The 27,875-nt window shown below is 45.4% G+C and overlaps 1 protein-coding gene across 4 annotated transcripts in view; it reads left to right on the top strand.

Annotated features, from left to right (window-relative positions):
- The first annotated feature begins 2,794 nt into the window (after window positions 1-2,794).
- Window positions 2,795-27,875, top strand: part of RALGAPB (Ral GTPase activating protein non-catalytic subunit beta) — a 70,061-nt gene continuing 44,980 nt past the window's right edge. For 2 of the 4 annotated variants that reach the window (XM_054217985.1, XM_054217984.1), the window contains exons 1-9: window positions 2,795-2,971; window positions 9,935-10,147; window positions 11,206-11,408; window positions 15,989-16,152; window positions 16,816-17,002; window positions 20,105-20,236; window positions 21,410-21,588; window positions 24,870-25,018; window positions 25,129-25,345. In XM_054217985.1, the coding sequence (XP_054073960.1) occupies window positions 9,965-10,147; window positions 11,206-11,408; window positions 15,989-16,152; window positions 16,816-17,002; window positions 20,105-20,236; window positions 21,410-21,588; window positions 24,870-25,018; window positions 25,129-25,345 (1,414 nt within the window). In that variant the 5' untranslated portion in view covers window positions 2,795-2,971; window positions 9,935-9,964. The remainder of the gene's footprint in view (window positions 2,972-9,934; window positions 10,148-11,205; window positions 11,409-15,988; window positions 16,153-16,815; window positions 17,003-20,104; window positions 20,237-21,409; window positions 21,589-24,869; window positions 25,019-25,128; window positions 25,346-27,875) is intronic. The other 2 variants (XM_054217987.1, XM_054217986.1) reach the window with 1 other exon arrangement.

Below are 27,875 nucleotides of genomic sequence, written 5' to 3'. Positions count from 1 at the left end.
CCTCTCGCTGAGCCCACAGGCCTGGCCCCGAGCCCCAGCTGTGTGGGGGGTCTCTGCACCCCACGGGGTCAGGACCACCCAGCAAACCTGCAAACTGAGGTCCCTGAGCTTGCCGTTTCTTCTTGTTTCATTTTATTTCTGTTTGCATTGAAACTTTAATTATTAAATTCACCTCTTATTAAACAATCTTTTCATGGATACACTTTTGTATACAATTATGTTCTTCAAATGAAAAAATACATAAAAGTGCATCTATATCTGTATAATATATTTGTACAGCTTTGCGTATGCAGAGATAGGTTTGTGTATATACATATATATATATAGCAGGTCATGTAACTGCCACGATGGAGCCCACCACCCTATAGCCTGAATGACGGTCATCCTCTGCCCTCCGTCCCAGGCTTGTGCTCGCTGCCGCAGGTGATCAGTACAGCCCTGTAAGAAAGGTACTCTGGCTCTGTGAGGAATCGATTAAATACCCTCTACGGGAGGGACCACGAGAAGGAAAAAGAGGATATCAGAGACAGCTTTATGCCCTTGCCACTGTGGTCTGTAGGGTTTTTATAGGGTGTTCTTTGAAGTAAACAACTCTATTCATCATTTCTGCAGTTGAGCAAAAGGCTGTTTAATGAAAACATGCTGCTTCACTTCAAGATAAAAACAAGGACAGGCCGATGGCATCATGGCCAGGTGCCAAGTGGGTGCTGCCCACAGGCTTCTCTGGTGCAATTAGCTGGCGAAGACCATCCTGCAGCCAGGGGGTGTGTGTAGCCTGAAGACCAAGCTCCCTCCGTGGCATCCACAGCCCCGCCAGCCCTGCGCCCCTCGGGGTCAGCACTTGCTTGGGTCACTGGCCCCTCGATGCCCAGCCGTCTCCCATCAGGATCAGTGCAGGGGATGGGGATCTTCCAGCCTGCTCCAGGAGCAGTCCCGCTGTGACCTGGCTTTGGGGAGGGAACCCTGCGTGGATTGGGAAGGAAAATACAGTGATCTTAACTTTTTTTACACATAGACACAGCTAATGTGACAATAGTAAGGTGCATGAACCCTGTGATAAGACACCAAGAATCCAAGCAGGGTAAACCGCAGGGAACTGGGGAGGCCCAGGCAGCCCTGAGGACATTCTCAGTGGTTTTGAAAACCACAGGCAGTGAGCTCAAAGGAACAGAGCAGAAAGGCGGCTCACCAGTGGCTGCTGCAGGTAAACTCCGAGTTCCCTTCCTCTGCTGCTGTCAAGCTTAACGTGGGAGACTGGAAGGAGTGTCTGCATCTCTGGTCTAGCAGGCCAGGGACTGAGAGGAAGGTGGGCTCAGCAAGCAGACTGCGGCTTGAGGGGTTCTGTGAGGCAGCTCTGCACGGTTTCAGTTGCATCGTGTCTCCGCAAGTGCGGTTGTTCGCTCTCTGAGCCTCTGCTCCTGCACCCGGCTCCCCTTCCACTCAGCCTTCTCAGTCCCTGCTGCACCTACTGCCCCAGCAGCCTCACTAACGCCTCTCCACAGCACTTGTTTTTTATTAGGCACCAGAGGTTCACAGTAGGATGAAAGCTCGTGTCCTGCAAGGGCCTCCCTCTCCCCTCAGGGGCGTAACCAACAGGCAGAACCGATTTACAGTAAAAGCACTGAGCAAATCTTTCCCGTAAAACTCTCATCCCTTGCTGTCAGCAGCCTCCCGTGTGTAGGACAGAGGTCTTGCTGCAGGACAGGGGTACAATTTGCCCTGTGACACATGGTGTTCCTTCAATGGATGGCCATAGAAGGGGTTAAAAATCTCTTGGCAGGCTGCTGCTTGTTTGGGCTGACATTTTCCCGCTGGGCTGAAGAAGGAGCGGTGAAGCTGAATGCTACAGGAGGGGCCTGGAGGCCTGGCCCCTGCGAAGCAGCAGGTACGGGATCTGTGAGACAGGGCTGACCTTCCCAGCAACGCGCCCGCCTGAACGGTTTGCAGAGATCCAAGAACGTTGCAGACGAGGTGACCGCGACGTGCCCCCGTGCCAGATACGCAGCTGCTGCAGGGGGACAACTGACCCAGAACGGCCAGGGGCTCGCAGGACCTCCTGCCCTCCCACACCCTCTCGGTTGCCACCTCTCGCGAAGCCGTGCCTGGCCACGGGGCACGGGCGATGCTCCGGACAGCGTGCCCCGCGCTGCCTTCTCTGTTTGAGCACAGGGAACTCGTAGCGCGGTGCATCAGCGCTGCCAGAGCCCCCAGAGCACTCCAACGGACACCACGGCACGGGGCAGGATGGAACGGCGCGGGGGAGGTAGGGAGCGCCGTGGCCCCGGCCCGCAGAAAGGGGAGACGGAGCCGGTGCCCGAGGGCCAGCCCGGGCACCAGCGCGGCGAGACCCGCAGCCCCCCAGCAGCGGCAGCCATGGCAGGGGACCCGCTGCCCGCTACCTGTCCCCCTGCGCTCGGGCTGGACGAGGCCCATCCCGTCCGGCAGGGCCGGCAGCAGCTCCGACCGCCCCGGGCGGATGGACAACCCCACAAGGGGTGACAGTGTGGCCTCCCGGGCCCTGCCCCAAACCCAGGCCAGGCCTCCCCGGGGCTGAGGGCGGCGCTGCCCGGGGCACCGGGGCCTCAGCTGTAGGCGAGGCTGGACGCGGGAGACGAGCCGTGTGCGGTCCCTTTAAGGATAAGCGCGCGGCGGTGGGCGGCCCGGCGCAGGCGCACAGCCTTCCCCCGCGACTTATTCGGCGCGGCCGGTGGTGGGGGCCGAGCCGCTGCTGGGGAGCTGAGCTGCGGCGCGGCCGTGCGCATGCGCAGGGCGCCGTGGGGCCCGGCCGCCCGCCGTGCGCTTTGTGGCGCTGCCGGAAGCGGCGGCGGGGCGCGGGGCCGAGCCGAGCGGGGCAGCGCGGAGTGGCGTCTCCCCTGTGTCGCCTCGGCCGCCGCGGGCACCATGGAGCCGGCGGCCTGAGGGCAGAGCGGCTGGCCCTGCCCCGACATGCCCGCCGGGCCCTTCGGCGCAGGTAAGGTGGCTCGGGCCCTCCCGCGGCGGCGCCGCCCGCGTCCGGCCCGCTTCGCTCCGCTCCTGCCGCCGGCGGGGCCTGTGGCGGCGGGGCGCCGCCCGGCAGCCTCTGCCGCGCTGACCTCTGCGCTGCCCGCCGTGGGGCCGGAGCGGGCGGGCGCGGCGGGGCCGGGCCGGAGCGGGCGGGCGGCCCGCCGGGCCCCGGGGGTTCCCGCCGTCGCCTCGGGCGGCTGCCGGGGGCCCGGCCGGTGCCGTGGAGCCGCCGCAGGGCGGGCGGGAGTGGGCCTCGGGGGAGCCCCTCGTCCCGGCCCTGGGCTCCTCCTCGGCCTGTGCCCTCTCCCCGGCCCCGGGCGCCGGTTTGGAGCCGCGTTTCGGGTCCCCAAAACGAGTGTGCGGTGTCACCGGCGGTGGGTGAGCTCCCTCCTGCCTGCTGTCTCCTGCGGCTCCTGAGGGGTGGAAAGTTTTTGTGGCTGTTTGCCTTTCTTACAGATAATCTGGTGGTGCCTGTGTTCCTGTCCGCAGGCCTCTTGGGCTTTGCCATGAGCCTGCTTTCCTTCGCTTATTTTTCGTCACATTTGGTCTTCAGGGTCTGCGGGCAGTCGGTCAGATTTCTTTGGGAAAGTGGTGAACAGCAACAAAAGCGCAGCAAGGCTGGTGTCCCCAGTGGAGGGGACCATCCGCTTCAGGAGATTCCTTCCTGGTTGTGTGCTCAATCCAGTTGCACAAGGAACTGGGTTGAGGAAGAAGTGCAAATATTGAATAAACTGTTGAGTAAAAATGATTCTCAGTCTGGGTCAGGGAAACGCACTGTTTTGTGGTGGGGTTCATTAGGTGGTTTTTGGCACAAGTGAGGGATGTGAAAACTCCTTAAATTCTCAGATGACCTGCCCGGAACATAATTTTCTCTGTTTTTAAAGATGAGAGTGATAGTGAGAAGCAAAGTAGTACTGATGTCTGAGTAATGAAGCTTGAAAGCAGAATAATAGCCCAAACATACAAAATTGACTGATGTTTTTGCTTTCTTATGGCTCTTGTTAACGTTCGGATATTACAGCGTGGGTTGTTCAGGCAGCCGCCTTCCCTGTGGCAGGTGCCCTGCTTCCCTTTTTGGGAAGGCTGGTGTCCGTGGGGGATCTTGCGAGTCAGAATGGCGCTGGGGTCTCTGAAGCCAGTGAGTAGGGAATGCTGGGGAGAGTGAGACCTGAGTCCTGTGGCTTAAATGGCATCTTATGTTTGAGGCCCAGCCTTCCCTGTGTCAGATTCATCTATTAACTTCTGCTACAGTTCGCTGATAAAATCAGACAAATTATTCTTCCCTGGGTAAGGGGAGCTGTGGTTCTCCTCTGTTCTGCTCAGCAGCACTATAGCTGAACGGCCTGGGAAAGGATGACACGAGTTCCTGTTTTTTCTGTGCCCGATCTCTTCCTGCCTTAAATCTAGACTTTTTTTTTTTTATTTAATAGTGATCCTGACATGCACCGCTGTTTATTCTTTAACAAAATACTGACTCAACAAAATACCAACTTTCTGCTAGTGTTTCTCCCAGATGGGTCTTCTGCTTGGCTCTTGCGTTTTTTAATTTTTGCCTGCAATCTGCCCTGCCTGTTGTCCTTTAGACATGGTGTGTGCCTGGGGCAGGGCCTCGCCATTGGGTGGGACCCAAATGTGAGCTGCCTGGAGGGGTCTGCGCTTCTTCCATCCTGGTGGGCTTAATATGAGAGGTGCTGCATTAGTCTTGGCAAGATCTAAGTTGCCCTCTGCAGCGTAAACTCGGAGGGCAGCGTCAAGGTGGGGCAAGTGGGCACGTGGCAGTTGTCCATGTTCAGGAGGTCGTAGGCCTCAGCTGCCTTGAAAAATTGCTCATAAGCCTCTTTGGTATGTGATCCAGGGAAGACGGGTTTTGGCAAGATGGCTTTCTGTCAGTAACTGTCACCTCCAGAGTGCAGATGTCAGTACAGTTCGTGTCGTAGAGAGACGGATTGCTTGTTTTCTGTGAAATACTTGTAAAGTGTTTCTAATATCCCAGAACTTTGTGGTGTAGACCCTTTATGTTGATACTTCTCTGTTTTAGGCTATATCAGGTCTTCAGCCTTCCTTGGGCATCTCTCTGGTAATGGTGTTTGCACCTACTATATTAATATAACAATTGTCTCACCTCTGCTTTTTTGGTTCTGATAAAACCCAAGAAGCCTCCGTTTTTGGGTCGGCTTGTCTTTGTGCTTGAAATCCTTTTGCATTGTAGGCAAACGTTTCATTTTACACATGAAGCTGATGAGCACGAAGGGCTAAATGTTCACGTTTGCCCCCAACGCTCCCCTCATTCAGCGCACACTTTCTGAGGAACCACTTCATACACCAGTATTGGTTCCCTGAGCTCTTCCCTGCACATGCTCCAAAAAACCCCACCTCTGCTTTAGGCTCCATGTTCTTTCAGGCATATTCCTTCAAAGTAATTGCAGAATGTGGGTCTGTTATTTAGTTAGGTAATTCTCACTGTCAGACTTTACTGATCCAGGAGTTTAAATGTTTTGGCTGCAGCTGTTCATATGAAGTCTTTGAGGACTGGAAATAGAAGTTAAATATCTTTATTTTTAGAGTTTTATGGGCTCATTAGTGAGTTTTTTTTCATGCTCACCAATTTGTACAGTGTTTATGAACTGAGGATCTTTGGTCTTAAATGCTGAAGCAACCATTTTCGGTGGTTTATATTGTGATAGCTACTCAAGTCCTAAGCTGAAATGGATCTGGAGGGAATATATCGAAACCCAAATTATTTACCACGCTAAGGAGTACTGGAATTATGTTCAATTTCATAGTAGATGGTAAATATTTTAACTTCACATCCCTCAGTTGTTCTGCCAGTGTTAATGCTGACCATTTCTTTCCAGCTCTGTCTGTGAGCATCTAGGGGTGTTCTATTTCGTGCAGCCTCCAGGAACATAAACACGACCCCTTTCCAAACTTGAGAGCGTGTAAAACTGCTTGGTAAACTTCAGGTTTTCATTTATTCTTCTTCCTACCCCTCCTCTTAATTAAGTTGCTGGTCATTCTGAGAGTCCTTGGTGATTTGAAGCTCAATAAGAGATATATTCATGTGAAATACGAATATTCAGCTGCATGAAACTTAGGAGATGTTATTTGGGCCAGTGAGAGTGCTTTTTTGAAGCTGAAATGCAGAAGCATTGCAAAAACAGAAGTAAAAATCAGGGTATGCTGTTTGCGTGGTGTGAAAGTTGCATCTTTTTTTTCTTCTTTTTTTTTTCCCCTGATTTGTTGTTGCTGTTTAAGTAATTTGTGATAAATACAGCGTCTTCTGAGAGAGTGAGTCCTGCTTCTACGAAGCATTAGGTGCCTGTTGTCTAAAGCAAGTTATAGAACTCTCAGTATGTTGAACGTGTGGAAACAGAACATTGTAACAGACACAATTGCCTGGGGAGACTTACCAGCCTTTAACTTATGTCCAGTTATAAGAAGCTGCATAGGATGGGTTTAGCTGTACCCCAGCCCTAACAGATGTCAGCAATTTCCAACTCAAATGACAGTTAAAGTGGAATCTTAAATGAAAAGTAATTTCTAGTCCTTGCAAATAAAAACTTACTGCTACAGGTAGGGGGGGACTAAATCAGTACCCTAGGAAATCCCACCTCACAAGGATTTTACATCTGAACCAATTACTTGTTTCAGTATTCCTTGTATATTGGTAAGACTAACAGAAAATTTCTTTTATGGCAAGACCAAAGGAATTCTCGAATGTTAGTAAGATACAGATTTGATCATTAAATTTATGTATGAAGGCCAGGCAGCAGGCTGGGGGTGTGTGTGACCAGAGGTTTTGGTTACCCTGTCCTGCTGCTAAACCTGTCTTAAACGTGGCATGTTATGTCTGTTACAAATGCTGCTCCTCTCAGAAGTGTGGGAGCAGGGAGCTGCATGAAGGCAAGCAGTTGCCTCTTCCCATCGCCTTGCCCTAGTGCAATGAGGGTTTTCCAAAATGCACAGGATTTGGGAATGCTTGTCTTCTCTGATGACTTCTGTCTTCTAGATGAGAAAACCCCTACATAGGTGCTGCCTGCAATTTGCTTGTGCTGTTCAGTGCTTCCATGCTTCTGGGAACCCTGTTCTGGTATAAGGGCAGCCACAGTAAGTGTGCTTGTGGTTATCAGAACGCTGATAAGGTCCTGCCATGAGCTGTTAGCTGCCAGTCCTTCAGTTGGAGTGCGGCGATGGAAAGTACATGCTGCTTTATCAGTTGAAATCAGTTTGTTTAAACCAGCGCTCCTCAAATGGTGTTACATGCTTCTGTACTGAACTTGAGTGTCAAATGGGAGGGATGGAGGGTGCCTTTGCCCTTCCCCTGTGGTGAGCAGCACAGCCGGGGGGCAGGGGCACGCTGCTCTGGGGCAGAAGCAGTGACGCAGGCCTGAGAGAGGATGGGGAAATCTTGTAAAGTGGATGATATTTCACTTCTGTCCCTCCTTCTTCCACTCCAAACACAAGCTGGAGACTACGGCAGTGTTCAGGTGGGACAGAAAGGGGACAATGAGAAGGCCCTGTGGGTATAGGATATGAAAGGAAAAGACAGCAGTAGGGAAACCTATTTAATGTTGTTAAGCAGCGACTGAAGCCATCACTAAGGATTGGGGGTCATATTTGTTTTGGGGTTTTTTTTTTTGCTGTTTTTTTGTTTGGTTTTCTGTTGTGACCTCTCAGTGTCCCAAGAGCTAGTGTCTTGGAGTTGTTGTTTTCCTCTAAGGCTAAGGGTTTTGACCGCAGTGGCACGCACATTCCCCCTGCCATGGCCCCCAGAGGAGAGAAAATGCCTAAAGGATGGAGAGGATATGCTTCCTGCAGGCTGTGGCTGCTCTGATTAATTTGCTCTCAGATGGGCACACGTGATCGGTGCCTCAAACCAGGAAGGACGTAGTTTGGAAAACCAAGAGCTTGCTGCCTTGCCTTCCCCCCTCACTTGAAGGGAATCATCAGGCTTTTTACATCGGTTTTGGGTATAAATAAACACTCAGGGAGCCTGCTAAATAGGCAGACCTGTTTAAATGGTGGCTTGTCCCTAAGAAGGTGTATTTCCAGGTCTGGTTTCTTTTTTGATTTTTGGGCCGAGGAATGTCTAAGGGAGGCATTTGAAACATTCCCTGTATAACTAACTGGCTTCCAAAATGTGCCAGCTAAGTGTAGTTGGCAAACGGTCCGCGGGGTGCCATTCCTGACAACTTGAGCTGATCTAAGCTGTGGCTGTTGAACGCTCCCTCATTTCTCCCATGCCAACCCCGTTTTCCTTGTTTTATTGTTCATGTGGTCAGCTGGCTCGGATAACTGATAAAAGGCTGCCGGTGTTGATGGGAGAAGAGGAAGGCGGGAGATAGCGCAGTCCTGATTCTGATGGTGTAGGCTGCCGTGGCACCACCTGCTTGAGCAGCAGTTTTGGTGTTGCTGTGAGTGGGTAAAAGGCCTGTTACCCCCAGAAGGGGTGCTCTTGCCACCGCTTGTGGCCATGTGTCCTCACTGATCCTTTGTACTGGCACAGGTGCTCACCTTACCCGAGTTAAATCAGATCTTGATCCAGCTGAAAACTGCCTCAGCAGACAGCCCTTTGTGCTGGTTTAGCTTTCGAAAGGTTTTGGTGTGTAGGTCAAAACTGGCAGCACATGGCAGATCTCCTTGTGCTGCCCGGTGAGAGTGGACGGCAGTCCTGTGACTCGCTGCTGGCTTTGTCACACGCCGTGCCTCCCTGCTGCCTGGGGCAGCTTGTTCTGGCCAGGCTCCCACGCTCGTGTCTGCGCCCAGGTAGGTGCTGTGTGTGTGCTGATGGTGCGGCATGATCCCTGCTGTCGGGACAGAAGGGCATACCCCACATGCTCCTGGGCAAACACTGCTGAGAGTGGCTGTGGAAGCACAGCTTAACTTTTGCTGCTTTTAATCCGCCTCTCTTGGTTGTGGTTTCACAACAACGCCAAAAGAACCACCGAACCCGAAACCCACCACTGCAAAAACCCGGCTAGTTCACTGTCAGCTTGGCTTCCTGCGCTGGCCCGGTCTGCAGTAAGGGAAAATGCACAACTGCAGTTGTACTGGGAGTGTTGTTGAAAGGAGAACTCTTTCTCCTGTCTAGTTTTGAGAGCGCTATCTGGGAAATTTTCTAGTGGCTTTTCTATCCTGAATCTTTGGGACGAATCTGGGTTAGGGAGCGACTCTGTGTGTGTATTGACTCTGAAATGCATATGGGCATACCCTAATGCTCTCGGTTTGGTACCAGTGTATGACGTTATAATGAAATTGTAAAGTGATATTGGACTTAAGTTAGTGATCCACCAAGGCTCAGTCAGTCCTGAAATCACTTCCGATAAAGTGGGATTTGTCACAAGTCAATCAAATTTTTCAACTACCAGCTTTGAGTAGTGCATGCTGCAGGAGAAATACTTCATGAATGTAAAAAGAGGCTGAATTTTTGTCTCCCAAGATGACTAGGATTTTCCTGATAGTCTCGTGGTAATGTATTTTTAACTACTATTGAGCTGAAAAAGGGAATAAGGTATGAGTTGGAGCATTGCTTATATGAACAAAATACTTGTAGAACTAATCTCTATTTAGCCAAAGATGTCATGTAAGTAGGAGCATCTTTCCTGCAAGGATGGCGCAAGCAGAAGTTGTGTGAGGTGAAGTTGCTTCTCAAGTTTAAGTGTCTCAAATGGGCTGCAAGTCCCTAACCGAAATTTACTGTTTTCTTAACTGTTTTTTTAAAATCTTTTTTTAAATAAACCCAAGATCACAGCTGTATTAAAAAAAAAAAAAAAAAGCCCAAACAGTAATGTTGTAAAACAGCTGTTGGAATCTCTTCCAGGTCTTCAGGTGTATGACATGGACATGTGCATCTTGAATTTACAAGTTTTGGTAACTCATGTCATAGACATTTCTACTAATGATGTCTTTTTATTTCTTCCTTACCTCCCAGGTGTTATTTGCATTGTAGCATAGAGGCACTATGTACTCAGAGTGGAGATCCTTGCATCTTGTCATTCAAAATGATCAGGGTAATACCAGTGTGCTTCACAGCTATCCAGAAAACGTGGGGAGAGAAGTGGCAAATGCAGTGGTGCGTCCTCTTGGACAAGCTTTAATTACATCATCCGTTGGAAGCGAGAGTTTACTAAAAACAGACAAAGAAGTAAGTGCATTTCCTTAGAGCTCATAGTTTCCTTCATGCTTGAGTGACTACTTAATGATTTTCTGTAGCCTCTTTTATTTTTCTCTCTTTCATAGTCCAGGTTTTATGAAGTGTGTTGTATTTTTTAGGTTAGTAATCTACATAAGGCTTCTATTAACAGCTAGTTTATAGCAACAGTTCACTTCATGACCTAGTAGTAAGTGTTCATCTGAGGTACTGTACCAGGAAGTTCAGGCTAAAGCAAAAAAAAAAACAAACACCAAAAACCACAAAACCAAAAAAGAAACCCAACCAAGGAACTTCGCGGTTAATACACAAAGCCTTTCTAATTACCTCCACTTTGAAGCAACAGCATGCGACTTCTTTTAAAAGAAGTCTTTGTATAGTACAAGTATTTGCTAGAATTTGAAAATCTTCCATTACATCAGCTCTTGTGTGTTCTGAAGAGTTCTCACTACAGCTTATACTAAAGAGATTCAAGGTTTTGTGTGATTTGCCATTTATTCATAATCTTCATAATGTCATGATATACAAATTAATGACTTTTGGGGTTGTTCAGCCTGGAGAAGAGAAGGCTCTGGGGAGAGCTTAGAGCCTCTTCCAGTACCTAAAGGGGCTACAGGAAGGATGGGGAGGGACACTTCATCAGGGAGTGGAGCAATAGGACGAGGGGGAACCGTTTTAAACTGGAAGAGGGGAGATTTAGATTAGCTATCAGGAAGAAACTCTTTGCTGTGAGGGCAGTGAGCCCCTGTCCCAGGTTGCCCAGAGAAACTGTGGCTGCCCCATCCCTGGAGGGGTTCAAGGCCAGGTTGGACGGGGCTTGGAGGAACCTGGTCTGGTGGGAGGTGTCCCTGCCCAGGGCAGGGGGTGGAACGAGATGGTCTTTAAGGTCCCTTCCAACCCAACCATTCTGTGATTCGATGACTTGGTGTTTTCTTGCAGTATACGTAAACAGAATTGGCTGTATCACATAACTACTGGTATTTTGTGAAGTTAGAACCAATGTTTCCTTGCTAATACTTTTTTTTAATAACTTTTGCTTTCTGTTTTGTTAGGTAAAATGGACTATGGAGGTGGTTTGTTATGGACTGACCCTCCCTCTGGATGGCGATACTGTGAAATACTGTGTCGACGTATATACAGATTGGATTATGGCTCTTGTATTACCTAAGGACTCCATTCCTTTACCAGTTATTAAGGAACCAAACCTTTATGTTCAAAGCATTCTCAAACATCTCCAAAATCTCTTTGTACCGAGGTGAGTGTTAGGGCTGGGACACTCGGGAGGCTCAGGAACTTGAAGCTCTAGTCAGCAGGTTACCTGTCAAAGAGGCCTGATGAGCTATGGAGCCTCTTGATTAAAATAAAACTGCTGTCGTTGCAAAGTTAGGAGGAGCGTGTCTCTCCAAACCTGTTTTGTAATTTTCAGTAGCAAATTGAGTTGTTGCTGCTGTGTTTAGGTAATTAGAATTACAGATCGCTTGTAGACTTGAATGTTTACTGTTCTAAGAACTTCAAGAACCATCTCTATGAGATGACTGGAGGGCAGAGGGAAAAGTTAAGTAGCATCACTGTGTGACCATGTGCTTGGTGTTGTGTAAAACTGAGATAACTAAGAGCACATCATGGCAATCCCATGCTTTATTTACTCAAGAGCTGAGCACATTTCTGACATGCTGGAGCATCTTGCAGTAAACGCCTGCTCTGTGCCTGTATCTTGCTGCCTGTTACATGGGCATAATTATACTGATGGTCTTTTGCTGGTAGTTTGGAAAGAATCTTGCGGAGGAGGGCTTGCTATCTGACAACCTGGTGTTACACAACACATCCTTGGATGATAGTGTTGAGATACATGTGCTTCTAGATGTTGGACAAAGTTATATTGTCAGAGTGCTCAAACATCATACTTTGCTTATGACAAGTTTACTTGCTGATGTTGAACACGCGTTGGATAAGAAAGAGGAGATTATTTAGTGGTGCCCTGTGAAACAGTACTTAAGTATTAGCTATCGGAAATTACTTCAGATCAATGTTTAGTGTATGTCTGTAAGTACCAGATCAGCTGCTATTATCACTATTAGTAATGTATTACTACAAGCGGCCTTCATAGAATCATTTAGGTTGGAAAAGACCCTTGGGATCATCGAGTCCAACCATCAACCCCGCTCTACAAAGTTCTCCCCTACACCATATCCCCTAACAGCACATCTAAAAGACTCTTAAACATATTCCGGGGTGGTGACTCCACCACCTCCCTGGGCAGCCTATTCCAGTGTGTGACCACTCTTTCTGCGAAGAATTTTTTTCCTAATGTCCAGCCTTAACCTACCTTGTTGCAGCTTGAAGCCATTCAAAGTGCTCTGCTGTGCTTGGATCGCTTAACTTTACCTGAAGGCTTTGTTAAAAAGGGCTTTGAATAATAACTCGTACCAATCCAGATGAGAAGCTCATTACTATTATTTGGTTGCTTCAAAGTCTACCACCTAACCTTAGTTGTTACAGCTCTTAACCTGTAGTGAAAAAGGCATTTTAATTCCCATTAAGGAATGGTTAGGGCAACAGCATAAATCTGAGGAAAGCATGCTTCTGGATTAGGCTTCTGCAGAAGGTTGTCTCTAAGCTTTAGTACATTTAGAATAGTATCTACTGTCAGGGAACCTTTATTCCCTTGACACAACAGAGAATGAATTCTTCACTGGTCCGTTAAATAGTTCTTGCTGTGATCCCTTGACTGCTGTCACACCAGGGGCCCTGGTGGCAGGCAGTTCAGTGCTCTTGTTTCTTGCGCACTGTTGGCACAAGCTGACATCTCGCCCTTCTCTCCCAACTTCATTGATGGAGCTTGATGCAGGGTGCTAGACTGCCTGTGATGGCTGTTGAACAACATAATTAACATCCAGAGACAGGGGGCCTGTAAAATCATTATTTTAAACAGTTCCCATACTCCCCCCTACAACCCGCCCCCCAGCATAACTATTCTATTGTTTTTCTTTCAAAAGCCTCTGAGATGTATCTGAAACACTTTTTTTTTTTCATGGCTGCTGCTGTCAACACTTGATGTTCAAGTCTCTGCTCTGGTTTCAAGAAAAAGAACTTAAAGTTCAAGTCTTGTCCTCCAGGGAGCTGTGTTCAGAATTCACTCTGGCAATAGGAAGGCATTGTATAATAGAAATTAAATGCAGAACTGAGTTATGCACACCTTGCTTGAATGAAAGCAAAGGCTCATGTTGTTATGTGCCTGTGGAGGGGAAGAGGAAAAGAATTTCTGGTTTTCAGCAATTGATGGAGGTTGCTGGTACTCATGGGCTCCTGCAGAATACTTACCCGGGAGGAGTAGTTCTTGTAGGAGCCTGCATTGAAATATCTCCTAGAAAAATCTCCTGTTCTTCTATTGAAAATACTAAGTCTTTATTATAAGCCTATGCCCTATGGAGAGTTGTGATTAAAATAGCTTCCTTCCTCATCCTGGTTTCCTGGAGACGATGTAGCTGTTGGTTTGGCTGCCTTAAAAGTGGTGGCCCAGAGTTGTGGTGAGGGTTTCAGACCCTGAGGAGGCTGTATAGTTGAGGTGTGAAATGCAGCAGCCTTAAATGAGCAGTTCAACTTAAATAGCATCTCAGGAACATGTACACACCAAACACAAAGCCAGTGTGTATAAATCGTTCTAGTTTGAGTGCTCAGCTGAATCAAATGTTTACATGCACAGTGCTGAAAAATAAGAACAGTAAAAGATGGCTGAGTCAAGTTGCCCTTCCTCTGTCTGCTGGACTGACTAGAGAGAGGGTGCTTGCAGCCTTCCCTCCAGCACTGACCTTCTGTCCACCCCGATGAAATGAACACTTCTTCTCTTAACGGATTTGAGCAGTCCCCAGGCAACCCCTGGTCTTTCCATCTCTAGCAACCCCACAATATTCAGGAAGCCGTACAGGTTACTTAAGCAGTAGTGGTAGTTAGTCGGATGAAGTTTCAGTGCCACAAACTCTTGTTGGAAGCACAGAAAGAAAATATGAGAACTCTCTCCCCCTGCCTTCCCTCCCCAGGAGGTTGAGGTATAGACACCAGGGTCTTCTGTGCAACTAAAAGGTCTGGAATTGCTTGAGAGACTATGGAATATGTGATTGTCCAAGTGTAATAGACGCTCTTTTGTAAGAACTTCTGCTTCTCATATGAAATCATGAGAACAGTTCTTGTTGCAAAGGAGTGTGGGAACCAAAAGGCCAAATTTCTGTAGAAATCTAGACATGAATCTGCAAAATGCTGCAACCAAAGTTTGCCATTCAGTTGACTTTGTGGACAAGAGGAACTGATAGGTGGATGGGGACTGTAGAGTTGCCTTTACTAGATCAGCTCAGCAGTATCCCATTAGTCATCTTGCGTATGGAGCTCCTACATGTAAACCCCCTTTTATTAGATTCCCTAAATTATTACGGAAACAATTATTGAAACGGGCTTTGAAACTTCAAGCCTATCAAGATTAAGGATATCTTTTGATTAAAATATCTCCTCTCTTGTTGCTCAGGGAAAAAGTAGTGCTATGACCAAGGGCAGGCTTATATGTCCCAAGCTTTGTTGTTCTACAGAGACTATCTGTTAGGATCTTGCACTAGCGTCAAGCAACCCACTGAAGTCTCGAACTGTGACTAGTATGCAATTTTGAATTAGATATTATCTTGTCTCTTTGTAATCATGTTTCCAGTAATGTAATACAACATTTATTCTATCAAGATAAGAGTTGATAGTATTTTTAAAGCATGTCTGTCAATAAGTGATCTCAATGCGAGCTACTATTCTCTAAGAAAAGCAGATCACTATCTAGTGGATCAGCTTGTTCTTGAGATGCTTACCATGCAACGTGACTTGTGGGTTATACCACATTGAAAGGTTTTCGTGGGAAATTGGTAATGCTACTTAGTCCAGTGGAAGGTAATATTTTTATGATTTTTTTTTTTTGTGGTGTGTCATCCCTTCAGTAAGTGGTAGGAGGGGTGCAGAAATGGTGTACAAGTTGAAGTACGGCTTGCGTGTATTGCACGCTCTAATTTATAATCTCCTCCTTCACCCTTTAAAGCTTTAAGCTTCCTCAGCTTTGTTTAATGGTGTCCTCAGATACTGTCCACAATGTTTCACGTTATTTTGTGCCCATTCTGCCTTGTCCCAACTAACTGAAGGGGACAGAGCACGCTGCTTTGGGCTGCTTCTGCAGCACTTGGTGGGGGGTGACTCAGCAGTGACAGTGCGGAACTGGTTTTTACTCTAGAGAAAACCTTGATAATATCAACTTGTTCCCTTTCTTCCTTTCTTATCCCCTCTTCCTTTAGTCTGATTTTCCTATTTGATGACCCTCTTCTTGATTTTTTTTTTTTTTTTTTTTCTAAATCCAAGGAATTGTGGGTAAGAGTTGGATCAACATTTGGAAGCAAGAGAACTAGGAAGAATTTAAATTAGTTTGATAACAATATTTTCTCATAACTTTACCACTTTCCCTCTGAATTATGTATGTAACAATTAGTGATGTCTCGACTACATTCTCATAGTTTGGCCCAGGATAAATTCCTTTGGGATAATGGGTTGTGCTTGCTGTAGGTAGTTTTCACTCTATGGCAGTCAGTTCTGTGTCGTGTAGAGGAGAATGTTACGGTACATCTTGTACTCATTAAGGCAGGGTTAGGATGCTTAGAGACAGAGTTAGGGTGCATAGAAGCATATTAGCTCGTGTTCTTGGCGCTCATTCAATAATATTGAGGTTTCCTCTTGTAATTCCTCAAAGTTCAGATTATTGTATGCATCACTTTATAGTTCTTGTTTTAGAGACTCAAGTATTGTCTTCTTCTTTTGCAGGCCAGACCCAGGATCTAGTCAGATTAGATTGTGCTTACAGGTTTTGAAAGCTGTCCAGAAACTGGCTCGTGAATCGACCATTATGGCAAGAGAAACCTGGGAGGTTTTGTTATTATTTCTTCTTCAGATCAATGACACTCTTCTAGCGGCTCCAACTGTGCAAGGTTCATGTTCAACTTCCATTTGGTTCAATTACTGGAAAAACCTTTGGCTCTGCTTGATGTTGGGCTGCCAGGGGGATGGGGGGGAACCTGCTAAAAGCTCTTAGTAGGCACCAAAGCACAATAGCTCACTCCTAATTCTGCTACACTACTGTGAAATAAAGCGGTGTCAGAAAAGACTGAATAATTTGGAGATGAGTTTTCCTAAATGTGTTTTTGCAGAACAGTGACTTTGTACAGGAGCAGTTCATGGTAAACGTTTTCAGACAGTGTTGTTTCCTATTTGTTTCACTGAAACCCTTATGTGTCTTGCTGCTCGGCCTGCCTACTGGAAAATAAGATTGTCGGTTTATACCTTTTTTATTTATTTTTTTTTTTTTTAGAAAAAGACATCAATATAGATAGAGTGCAATAGAAGAGCCTAAGATCAGTGAATTCCCACTGTCCCTTAGTGACACATTTATGTGGCTGGGTTTTATTATGTTTGGTCTTGTAAAAAGGCTAATTGGCTGTAGGAAGCGATGAGGAATCACTCTTACATGAGAATGATGAAAAAAAAGATGAACTTGAGAATCTTTATGCACTTAAACTGAAATCTCCTTTGGGAGATACTGAAGTTATTTAGACTGAATACTCACCAAAGGCATGCTTTGTTTCTGTTATAAGGTGGCATTGCTGAGAATCTGGCTGAAAAATTAATTGGCGTGCTGTTTGAGGTGTGGTTACTAGCTTGTACGCGGTGCTTTCCAACACCACCTTACTGGAAAACTGCCAAAGAGATGGTGGCCAACTGGCGACATCACCCTGCAGTGGTTGAGCAGTGGAGCAAGGTCATCTGTGCCCTTACTTCCAGGTAGGAGAAATCCTGTGGAAATAAACATACGTGTGTGGGGATCATCACTGTTAAACATGTTGCTTAATTGTGGAATGCACAGCAATCTAAAAGTGAACAAACAGAACAAAAGGGAGAGATCTTGCTAGCATCCTCAGCTTTTGCTGTTTGTGTGTGTGCCTTCCTTCTGCAACTGAAGATCTGAGTCGGGTGTCTCTGTTATTGTGTAAGCTCAGCCTCTCCCTGCCATTTAGCACTTTACAGTGTGTGTTTGTTAGTCTCTATCACAGTGACTCTTCATCACATCCCAAGAAGAACGAGTCATGAATATTAGCGTAGCATTACAGTCTGGACATTTAATGGCAGTCACCACCAAAATTGTTAGGTTTTCATTACTACTGCCTGTTGCTGTGTTTGAGGTGACTCTTGGACTCTGCCTCTCCTGCCCTGTGGAGCTGACGCTGTGCTGTGGCTGCCTGGCACTTGTGCCCTGGCAGTAGGGATGCCATGGGCCAGCTGCAGGCTCTCCTCTGAGCAGAGAGTGTCGGAGGAGAGCTGTGCCAAGCCTTGCTGGGCATGGGAACCGTGAGAATGCGGAATGCAGGAGAGGTCAGGCTGTGGCAGAAGGCCCTGAACAGTGAGGAGAGTTTCAGTACCCTTAATACTGGGGTCTCAGTGGTACGAAGTCTTGTGGGACAAGTCACAGTCTCTTGGAGGAAAGAACTAAATTAACTGATGAGGAGAAGGGCTCTGGGTCTCCTGAGATGTCAATAACGATTTCTATGAAAGTTTAAACATGTATTAAAATTGCTGCACTGTGAAAAATTCCACAGTATGCTTTTCTGCAGTGGTTTGTTTTGACTCTAAAAACTTCTACTTTTCAATTACTTGTCAAAATTCCAAGTACAGATAGATTTTTCCAGGTTATGCAGCTCCTTGTGAAACCTGTGGGAAATAAAGCTGCAATGCAAGTTCTGCGCATTTCCCACGCTATTTCTTTTGCTATTTTTAGCTCATTAGATGTAGCGTTGCATAACAGAAAATATTTTATGATTCACTGATCTGAAAAGAACAGCTCTGTCTCTAAACATGCGTTGGTGTTTTGCTCCGTGCACTATGCCCACCCTTCATCTTCCACTGTTGACTAACAGTCTTAGTTGTGTTGGTGCATAGTAATCTGCAGATTTTCTCTAACGTTGTAGTCTGCGGTTCGGTAATGTTGGTTTACGCCTAGTACATAGAAAGCTGAACCCCTCTGAGGCTAACTTTAAGTTCAGTGGTATTTTAAGCTGTACTTTCAATACTTCAGTGAAGCTCTGGCTTCAAACAGTTAAAGTGTTGTTTTAGTAAACAGTTTTCTGAATGGGGTTATTAGCAATAAGCTGAGAGTAAACATCTCAAATTAAAACCGTGTGGAAAAGTATGTTTGGCAATCTGTACACATATGCCGTGTTAATCTGTATCCATGGCTATGATTTCATAGCAGGGTGAAACTAGAGTCTTACTTGTGTTTCCATACAAATAGATGCTACTTCTATGCATCATTTCAGTCTATTTTAACTGTCTTGGAGGTGTGGACTGCAATTTATTTATGTTTTCAGTTGTTCTTGAAAATGTCCCAAATTTCAGGTAACATTCACTCATGTTCCATGAAAAAACTGATTTCTTGCAGCTCATAAGGGAGAATTGCGAAGGCCTGTGGCACAGAGATGTGGGGCATGACTCTGCGTGGGGTGTGCCCAGGCTCTCTGAGTTTGACAGAACTAGGTAATTCCTCAGCAAAAACCTCCTGGGGGGGCAATGCCTCTGGGGCACTAAACATAGGTGGGTGCTGGGGCATCAGTGTGGCATACTGGGAGGCATTTACTGCACGGTAAAGGTGTGTGTATTTCTGGTTTGGACCTGAAGAAGGCCTTGTGTCCTAAAGCTCCTTTGGTTTTCTATCCAAACTAGTCACTATCGCAGGCTGTGATTCCAAACACGCTTTGAGTGTATTTTGCATTAGTTGGCTGCAGGTTACTGTAGTGCCCAGCCCTGGGCGAAGTGGAAGATGGTAATTCTTATTTAATTCTTTAGCCTATCTAACCCTTGGTTTAGGAGTCAGCTGTAGACTTCTGCTCTCCCCCCCTTTCTCCCATTTTTAATGACCTTATAAAACTATACGGCTTTTTAAATGGGCAATGATGAATGGGACGTTTCTTGTCCGTTACAAGCAACTCTAAGCTTAGAAATCAGGGTGTGATAAGTGAAGCAAGAAATGGTGCTAAAAGTCATCTTAGGAAAGACAAAAGCTGATTTCTGGGAATGCTAGGATATTGAGAAGCTGCAACTCGGATCTCTTCCCTCCTCGTAGAAAACACCAAGATTATGTTGATGAGGGAAACTGATCTATAAGTTTGCAAAGCTGAGAATGAAGCAGGTGTCAAATCGGACAGCAGTGACTCAGTGAAACTTACTGGTGACCGGCCAGGTAGTTCTAGCACTTCTAGAGAAAGTTCTCCGTTTATCTAAGCTGCTGTCCTCGTGATACTGCATTGCTGTGGAGCTCTCTGTGGCTTTGCTCTTTGCTGGTCTGCAACTCCCAGCTCATGGAAAACGCAGTGCATCGTTTTTGAAGAGCTTGCTACTCTGTGGATTGCAAATCCCGTGCCGCTTGTGCGATGGCATCAAGTGTTGCTTGGTGCCATTTGAAGCTGTGAGTCATCGGCACCTTGGAATATAGAACTGTAACCTAATGTGACTTGCTGGTGTCATTGGACGCTTTTTAGCTAAAGAGCCTTGAGGACAAAGGCTTAAATTCCTCCCCCCCACTTCCTATGTAACATCTTGTCAGTTCTGTATGTGCCCATGTTAACTGGTAACCCCCCCGGCTAAACAGCTGGGAGGGCCGCTATGGGGTGTTATTGGGTGATTGGGTTGGACCTTTGGGCAGGCTCCGAGCCATGCTTCAAAGCTTTAAGAGGGTTAAATGATAGTAAGAAATGGGTATCTCTAGGAAAACTTGACGTTGTGTTGTTGCTTGTGGGCTCACCTGTGGACTGTTGATCCTCAGAGGCTCAAATGCAGTGTTAAATTTTTGAGGAGTATTAACTGAATGACAGATCTGTCTGACTTGCTTTCTAGATTGCTGCGCTTTACATACGGACCTTCATTTCCTCCATTTAAAATTCCTGATGAAGATGCTGGTCTGATTCCTCCTGAAATGGATAATGAGTGCGTTGCACAAACTTGGTTTCGCTTTTTACATATGCTGAGGTATTGTCATTACAGCCATCCGTTGTTCGTATTCTGGCATTGTTTCTATAAATTTATGTGACAAATGAGAAATTTCTCTGGAAATTGCTAAGATTAAGCACCTAAATAGAAGAAAGTTGTTGTTGTCTCCTTGCTGCCTGCAGGACAGTTCAGGGCAAGGCCGTGAGTGATTTCTTCAACTCTCAACTCTTTGACTCTTTCAGAATGTAAACGGGTTCATTTAACTCACAATGTTTTTAGCTATTTGGCATTTTGGAGGGTCTGAAAAACAAGACTTCAATACGATTTTGTTTCTCTGAGATAGCAAACAGGAAAAGCAGAACAATAGCTCCAAGAGATGTATATTGCTTCCATTTATTCTCCAGGGCATTAGATTTAATCTGCAAAAGATTATTTTTAAAATGAGTGTATCTCTTTGTTTTCATGAAGAAAGTTGTACAGTTAATTTTAACATCCATGTTACTCTTCGTTAAATACGCAATAGAACCAAGTAACGTGCTTGTTTTTTAAGATTGTTGGGAACATTGCAGTAATGTTCAGAATGGCCAAAATAGTAAACTTTTCGTAAAAACATAATTTACTAATTAAAGCTAGATAAATGTTAGACTGTTTAAAATCTACTTCTTAACTAACTGAAAAAAAAAAATAATCTGTTCTTCATTTGTGATAGTAATGTCACAAGTACTGTACTCTTCAAATCTGGAGTTGCTGTTACAGGATTTGTATCAGTCAGGAAAAGTGGCTGAAACTTTTGCAACCCACGCCCTTTCTTGTCGCTGTTTGCTGGCAGCATTTAATTCATTGCTTACCTTTTGAGAATAATTTAACAACGTAAGGACTCTTAAACTGAGTTCAAAAGACCTCGATGAGTAATTAATATTACTGCAATGGTGGGATTATTCTGTCAAGTGTATGCTCTGGTTCGTTGGATGTAATAAAATTATTCAGTGTATTTGGGTAATGTTTGAAATGAAGACAATTAAGTACTGCCAACCGAGGAAGTGAAAATTGACTTCCTGCGATGGAGTAACAGCTAAAAATGTGTCTATATTGGATGCTGTTTTGTGGTGTTATTATTTAAATGCCTTAAACTATTGCATCTTTAAGTATTTTTGAAATCCTAATGGCTGTCTTTAAACTGACTAAAATATACCTTGCTCTTTTTGTGTGCAGTAATCCTGTGGATTTGAGTAACCCAGCCATTATTAGCTCTACCCCCAAATTTCAGGAGCAGTTTCTGAATGTGAGTGGCATGACTCAAGAACTGAATCAGTACCCCTGCCTTAAACATCTGCCTCAAATTTTCTTTCGTGCCATGCGTGGGATCAGCTGTTTGGTGGATGCATTCCTAGGTAATGCTTTTGTCTTACCTGTGGGTAGCTAGGAATGGTAACTTTGTTATTTTATTCTCTTTAAAACTGTCTTCTCCATAAATACAGCCATAACAATTTATCATTTGCAAGTGTATCCTGGAATTGATAGGGAAGGGACCTCGGGTCACTTTTAAATGACCATGTGTATACACAATAATAATATTTGAATGCAGGAAGTTGTAGATGGCCTTGGTTTCAAATGCAAAGCAAATAAATAAATCTGAATTCTAAAATAAAACCAGCCACCTCTTCCCCAAACAGCGCTTCTTTCTCTCTTTGTCTCATCAACAATGCAAGTGTTAATTTTAGCACGTTGTGAGCATGGACCACTCTGTTTATAAACTTCGTGCAACAGCTGCGTGCAGTGCCTGTTTTTATATGGTGCTGAATTTTGACTGTCATCTTCAGATCTATACTAAAAGTGCCAGTTTCACTTAATTTACGATTAGTGGGTAGCTAGTACTGCTGAGAAGAAAAGCTGTGTTTCTTTGTGTCTGATGGTAACTGAGCAGCTCAACTTTGACTGAAAGGTAAAGTAGATGCAAGTAAAATGTTTTAACTAACACTACATAGCATCTGAAATCTGAAGCATTATTCCTGGTCTGCTTCAGGCTTATTAAAGATTCTTCAGCGAAAACGTGCTATTGTAAACTCTGAAGAGCTGCCTGTCCCCCGCTGCTTTTTTATTTAAAAGTCTGCAAACAAATGTTGTCATCTGCCAGAAGCGTGAGCTGATGTGAGACTGCAGAAGACATGAGCAGATACATAAACTGTGTTTGAAAAAAACCAACCAACCAAAAAAAAATTGGCTGTGGAATTAGACTGTCAGCTTTTACATGTTGTTTGTCTTTTGGAAAAACATGAACGGTTTAGTCTTTTTAAGCAAAGTGCCTTGAGATGATCCTGTCGCACTGAATCGTAAGAACCTTTTTACCAGAAATACATCTTGTGTTTCTGTAAAAATATTGCAAGGAAAAGGTTTATTGGTACTGTATTCCCCACTGCCAACAAGTTTTTGTCACTACAGATTTCACTTTTGTAGAAATAGCTTTGTTTACAAAGTTAAATGATGTAGAAGAGTAAATGATCATTTTTCTTAAGCTGTGATAACTGAATCTTGAAACCTTTTGTGTTCTTCCAGATGTCTTGCCACCGATTTTAAGAAATTTTATTGACTGCTTTTTAACCAATACCGGATGTGAGATTTAAAATATTCAGTAGTCTGTCAAATAATATCATAATTTGTTAAAGGAGGACTATATATAGGCAATATATGGCCTAACCTTACGAAAACAACCTCCTTGTGTTACTCTGTCAAACTCTTATCTTCCTACCTATGATAATAGGATTTGGCAGTCAGCACTGAAACAATTTTTTTTAAAAAAGTCCAACTGAGCATTGGTAGAAGGTGTTCCTCCGAAGTGTCTTTTACTGGTTGTGTAAGCTGAATTTTTTTTTTTTTTTAAAGCTGTTAAATATATTATGTTTTTCCTCAGTACATACTATGGCCGAGGTTTTTGCGAAAGGGTGGTTATTAACGGATATTCAGCGCAGTAAGGAGTCTGTAATGTAAGACTCGTGAGGAGGGCATCTTGCGGTGGAGGCTGAGGGAGCAGCAGAGCAGCCGTTAGCTTTGCCCGGTGCATGCACCTCTGCGGGGACAGCTGTTGTGGTGTATTCCTCTTGGACCTTAGAAACAGTCCGGGGTTCTTATCTGAGACTTTTAACCCATGGTTAGTGGTGTGGTAGTCCCTCTGTTGTTCTGCATCTGGCTGCCTGAGACTCCATTCCCACTGGGGCGACAGCGATCACCTACATGCTCCTTGTCTGGAGGCAGTGCTGGGGGTGTGATGGTACCTGAGGTTGAGGTCTCCCATGCTGGCCAGCTGCTGCGCGCTTTGGTGACCCTTGGCAGCCCAGGTTCTCCTGTAGGCATGCCGGCAGCTTTGCTGCCTGCATGAGCTTCTGATAGGATGTTGAATCCTGAAGATCTCACGTAGCGAGATGAAACTCCTAGGGTGACAAGAGCCCCCCCGGAGTTCAAAGACAAAGACTGCAGCCTGATGCGTTGGGGCACCGGAGACCTCTTGGTGAAATGAAATACAAGCTGTAGGTGTGGATGTGAGAGGGGGCTCAGGCGGACTCTAGAGCTGCAGTGTGGAGCCCCCAGCTAAGGCTAATGGGAGACATCGTTGCCTTCTACCCCAAGTGCCAAAGGACGTGGTTTTTATCTTGCCCTCCCTGATACGTACCCATGTGATGTGTGCATTTAGCAAAATACTTCATCCTCTTTTCCAAAAAAGTGTACCAAAACAATACATTTCATAGTACGTGCTCTGCCCTCTGCATGGGGAGTAACACTAATGCCTTAGCAGGACTCAGTTGTTGGGTAATGTGTTACGAATTATAATAATGTTAATAAACACGTTGACGATGTTAATAAACATCGTCAAGAGAAATCTGCCAAGTCTTCAAGCACACTGCAAGTCCACACTTAATTTTTCAAATGGGGTGTGAGGGTGGTGGTATTCATTAAACTGGGAGGAAGTGGTGTTGTCACTTCAAGTTTTGCAGAGGGCTAGTTGCTTCTGATTCCGACTGGGAAGAGTAGCTTTATATGCCATGAGTATTTCCCTGAAGCTGCGTAAAAACTGATCTAGCGTCTTGCTGCTGCCAGAAAAATTACAGCTTGCTCTTCTTTCTTACCCCATCTCTTGTAGTGACTTAATATTTGACTGTTCAGCAAGCTGATTCAGCTCACAAAACCAGCAGAAAACTGCATGGGGGATGAATTTCATCATAATTTAGTGAGCTAAGTTGGCTTTGAAGGGTCAGACGTCTTAGAGGTGTCTCGTAACAGGATGGGGGGAGGTAGGGTCAGGAAAGGCAAAAGTGAGAAGCATCGGAATTTTGGCAGGAGTGAGCTGTTAAATTGGCTTTGGCAAATGGACTTTGCCCCTTTCCCTCTGCCTGCTTCTAGACTTGGTCCTCCCCTGTGCGTTCCCACGTTCCTAAGGTGTGGGGTTCTTTGGTGGTTTTTGATGATTCACTTGGCTGACGTAAGCAGGGTTTTCTTTTGCTCGTGCATTTATTTCTGCTAATAGCAAAACAGGAAAGATGTTTTTCTTACTACTGCTGTTTTGGGGGGCAGGGGGGAAAGCTCGTCTATTTTCAGAAAGCCCAGATGCTTCCTAACTGGGCTGCTGAGTATAAACCTCTGGAATTGTTGCTGAAAGCTTGCTTTATTTCTTGATCTGCAGGCATTTCACGACCCCGGTCAGATAGCGCACCACCCACGCCAGTAAATAGGCTGAGCATGCCCCAGAACACGGCTATCAACACCACTCCACCCCACAACCGAAGGCATCGGGCAGTGACTGTGAATAAAGCAACGATGAAAACCAGCACTGTAAGGTTTCACATTCTGTGTTTAGGTAGCTGACCCTTTCGGTGTTTTCCTCGGTTAGAGGAGTTAATTTCCTCGCTTCTAGGGGCTGATCTGTTCTTCTGTTCATATAGGTAACTACTGCACATTCTTCAAAAGTGCAGCACCAACCCTCCTCTACTTCTCCGCTGTCTAGCCCAAACCAGACAAGTTCTGAGCCACGGCCACTACCAGCTCCTCGCAGGCCAAAGGTTAACAGCATCTTGAACCTCTTTGGATCATGGTTATTTGATGCAGCATTTGTTCACTGTAAACTTCATAATGGAATAAACAGAGACAGCAGCATGACTGGTAAATATTACTGAAAAATATATGTACACTTTTTTCCTTGTTTTATTGACATTTCCTACCTGCAAGATTAACATATGCATAATCAAAAAAAAAAAATAATCTGAAGTGCTGTATTGTGGTTAACCCCTCCCAGCTAAGCCAGCACCTGTTAATAGCTGAGCAGATGTTTGGGGGCTTTAAGATTTTAAAAAAATCACTTTTCACTATGAAACACTCCCTTGTTCTAACAAGCATGGCAGTCCCAATTATGCTAGTGGGGAAAATTTTATGAAGTGAAGGAAATAATGTGATAAAAGTCCACTTCCTAATTTGAAATGTGCTTGAGTATCTCTGAGTAACAGCAACTTCTTATAGTGCCTCTTTAATGTTTGAAAAATTGTCAAACGTCACTCCAGATGCTGCAAAAAGTGGTGCTTCTCCTTGTTTTCGGAGAGTGTTATGAAAACAGAAGTCCTTAAAATAGCAAGTGAAGTTGCTGCCTTTCATGACGGTTGCTGTGTGCTTCCATACGTGGATCGACACCTGGGTTGTCCTCGGTCCTTAACTGCCAGATGTGTTTTGTCTCCTATGCTTTGCTCAGCTTTAGAGGTCAGATGTTTTGAGACGTGACGGCAGAGTTAGTGCTCTGCACAGAGGGGCTTTTTAGCACTCTTCCTTTTGGTGATAATATTCAGAAAAGAACGAACTTTCTCACTCCTTGCGTTTTTCCTGTTCTTCTTGTAGTATTTTGAATGTCTGATAAAGCCTTGCAGGAGATCTGTCTATCAGGAGCTCACTGGCCTAAGTATGAAAAATAGGAGGAAGAGGTTTGTTGTAGCAAGTTGGGTTTATAGTGGGACTTGACAGCAGCAGTTAAACTGATTGTCTTCCTTGTCTGTTGTGTCACAAATCCCCATGTGGAGGTGATGGGATTTAGGATTTGGGATCTGCTATAGATATTTTTAGGTACGCAGCACGTGGTTTCTGAAAGTGCTCAGTCATGGATTTCTGCGGTAGGAGGTTCAAGTCCCTCTGTGAAAGGCCCATGACACATTACTAGAGAAATAGCTGAGCTCAGGAAGGAGTAAAGGCGTAATTTGAGGGTGTGTTCAGTTGCATATGCAGCTAATGTATTTCTGTATTTAATGCTTTTCATATTGATGGGATCATTTTAATTTTCCCATAACCTGTATCTTGAGCAATTTTAATGAAGTGCTTAACCTGAAAAAGATGTCAGCTGAGGTGCTGCTTATGCAACAGTGTCAGCTGTAAACAGAGGTGTTGTGATTCCAGCAGAAGTACACCGTCATCCAAGATCAAAATGATTGACTTCCTCAAAGGGGTTCCAGGACCTTCTATTCATATATGCAGTGCCTTAAGTTGCCTAACAGCAGTCAGAAAATTGTCATATTGCTAGCCTTACAGAGGGACTTAGGAGCTTCCTGAAAACTAGAAACAACTATTTGAAATAGCTTGATGCTGTTCCCGCTCCGCGCTCTTCAGAGCTGTCCGTAGTGAGACCGGTCTTTGCATGTCACGTGCTCTGACGTTTATTAGCAGCAGTGGATCTGAGAGAATTGTGTTGCTGGAGACCCAGAAAACTGGCTGTGTTATGTCCGGCTTTTCTAGCGATTTGAAAGGCAAGGATTAACTTACAGAATTTAGTCAAGTGTTTGCTGCCCTTCCAGGCTGCCGTAAGTGGTGTTACCGCTGTGTAAAGTACTGGTCACACCAAAGGCATGGCAGGCTGATGGAAGGAGAGTGAACTGAAGATGGACCCATACCGCTGAAACTCTGTATAGAGGCACCAAAGACTGACTGCCTGTTTTATCCTTTTTGGATGAATCCTTTTGCTCAGCCCCTGCTTTAGGTGGGAAAACGTAGCAAGACTTGCTTGTAAAGGGCTGGTCTGCTGCACTTTCTCTTGATTTGAAGCATCAGTGTCCTTTAATCAGGTTGAAGTCCAAATTGAAGAGCTTCTGTTCCGGGACTCTAATCTGTGAAACTGGATACCTCCAGGTGAAGTCTTTCCCTTCTCAAACAGCGTGAGGCAGGAGGTGTTGTGCTGGACCAATGAGGTGGGCCAAGAGGGTTGTGTGCGGTGGTCCCCCTCCATCACACTGGTGGGGCCCATCAGTAATAAGCAGATCTGCGCCCTGTGTCCATCCACTGCCCCTGCTCTTGCTACCCCATATAGATGTGACTTGAAGAAAGAAGGCGGCAGAAAAGGGACAGTTAGCTGCCACAGTCCCTATCCTTAGGAAAGAGGACAAAAATAAATCTGCTTCTTTTTGGCAACAGGTTGGCTATACCTATATCTCATGGTCCATCTGCTGTCTTCTGTACCATGTTACAGGAATGCTTTCGCCACTAACTTGAATATTCTTGCCATGTTCGACACTGATTATCTTCTGCACTAGCTTCAGGAAGCACTATTATTTTTATGGCTGCTTTAAATATTTTATGATTGGGAAGTGTCTGCACTTAAAATCGGTTTGCTCTGTAGTATTGTGTTCCACTGGCCCACACACGTTATTTTTCTTTTAGGTCT

Source organism: Rissa tridactyla, chromosome 12 (assembly GCF_028500815.1).
Source record: "Rissa tridactyla isolate bRisTri1 chromosome 12, bRisTri1.patW.cur.20221130, whole genome shotgun sequence".
Taxonomy (NCBI): domain Eukaryota; kingdom Metazoa; phylum Chordata; class Aves; order Charadriiformes; family Laridae; genus Rissa; species Rissa tridactyla.
This window is presented reverse-complemented; position numbering and strand designations above follow the sequence as displayed.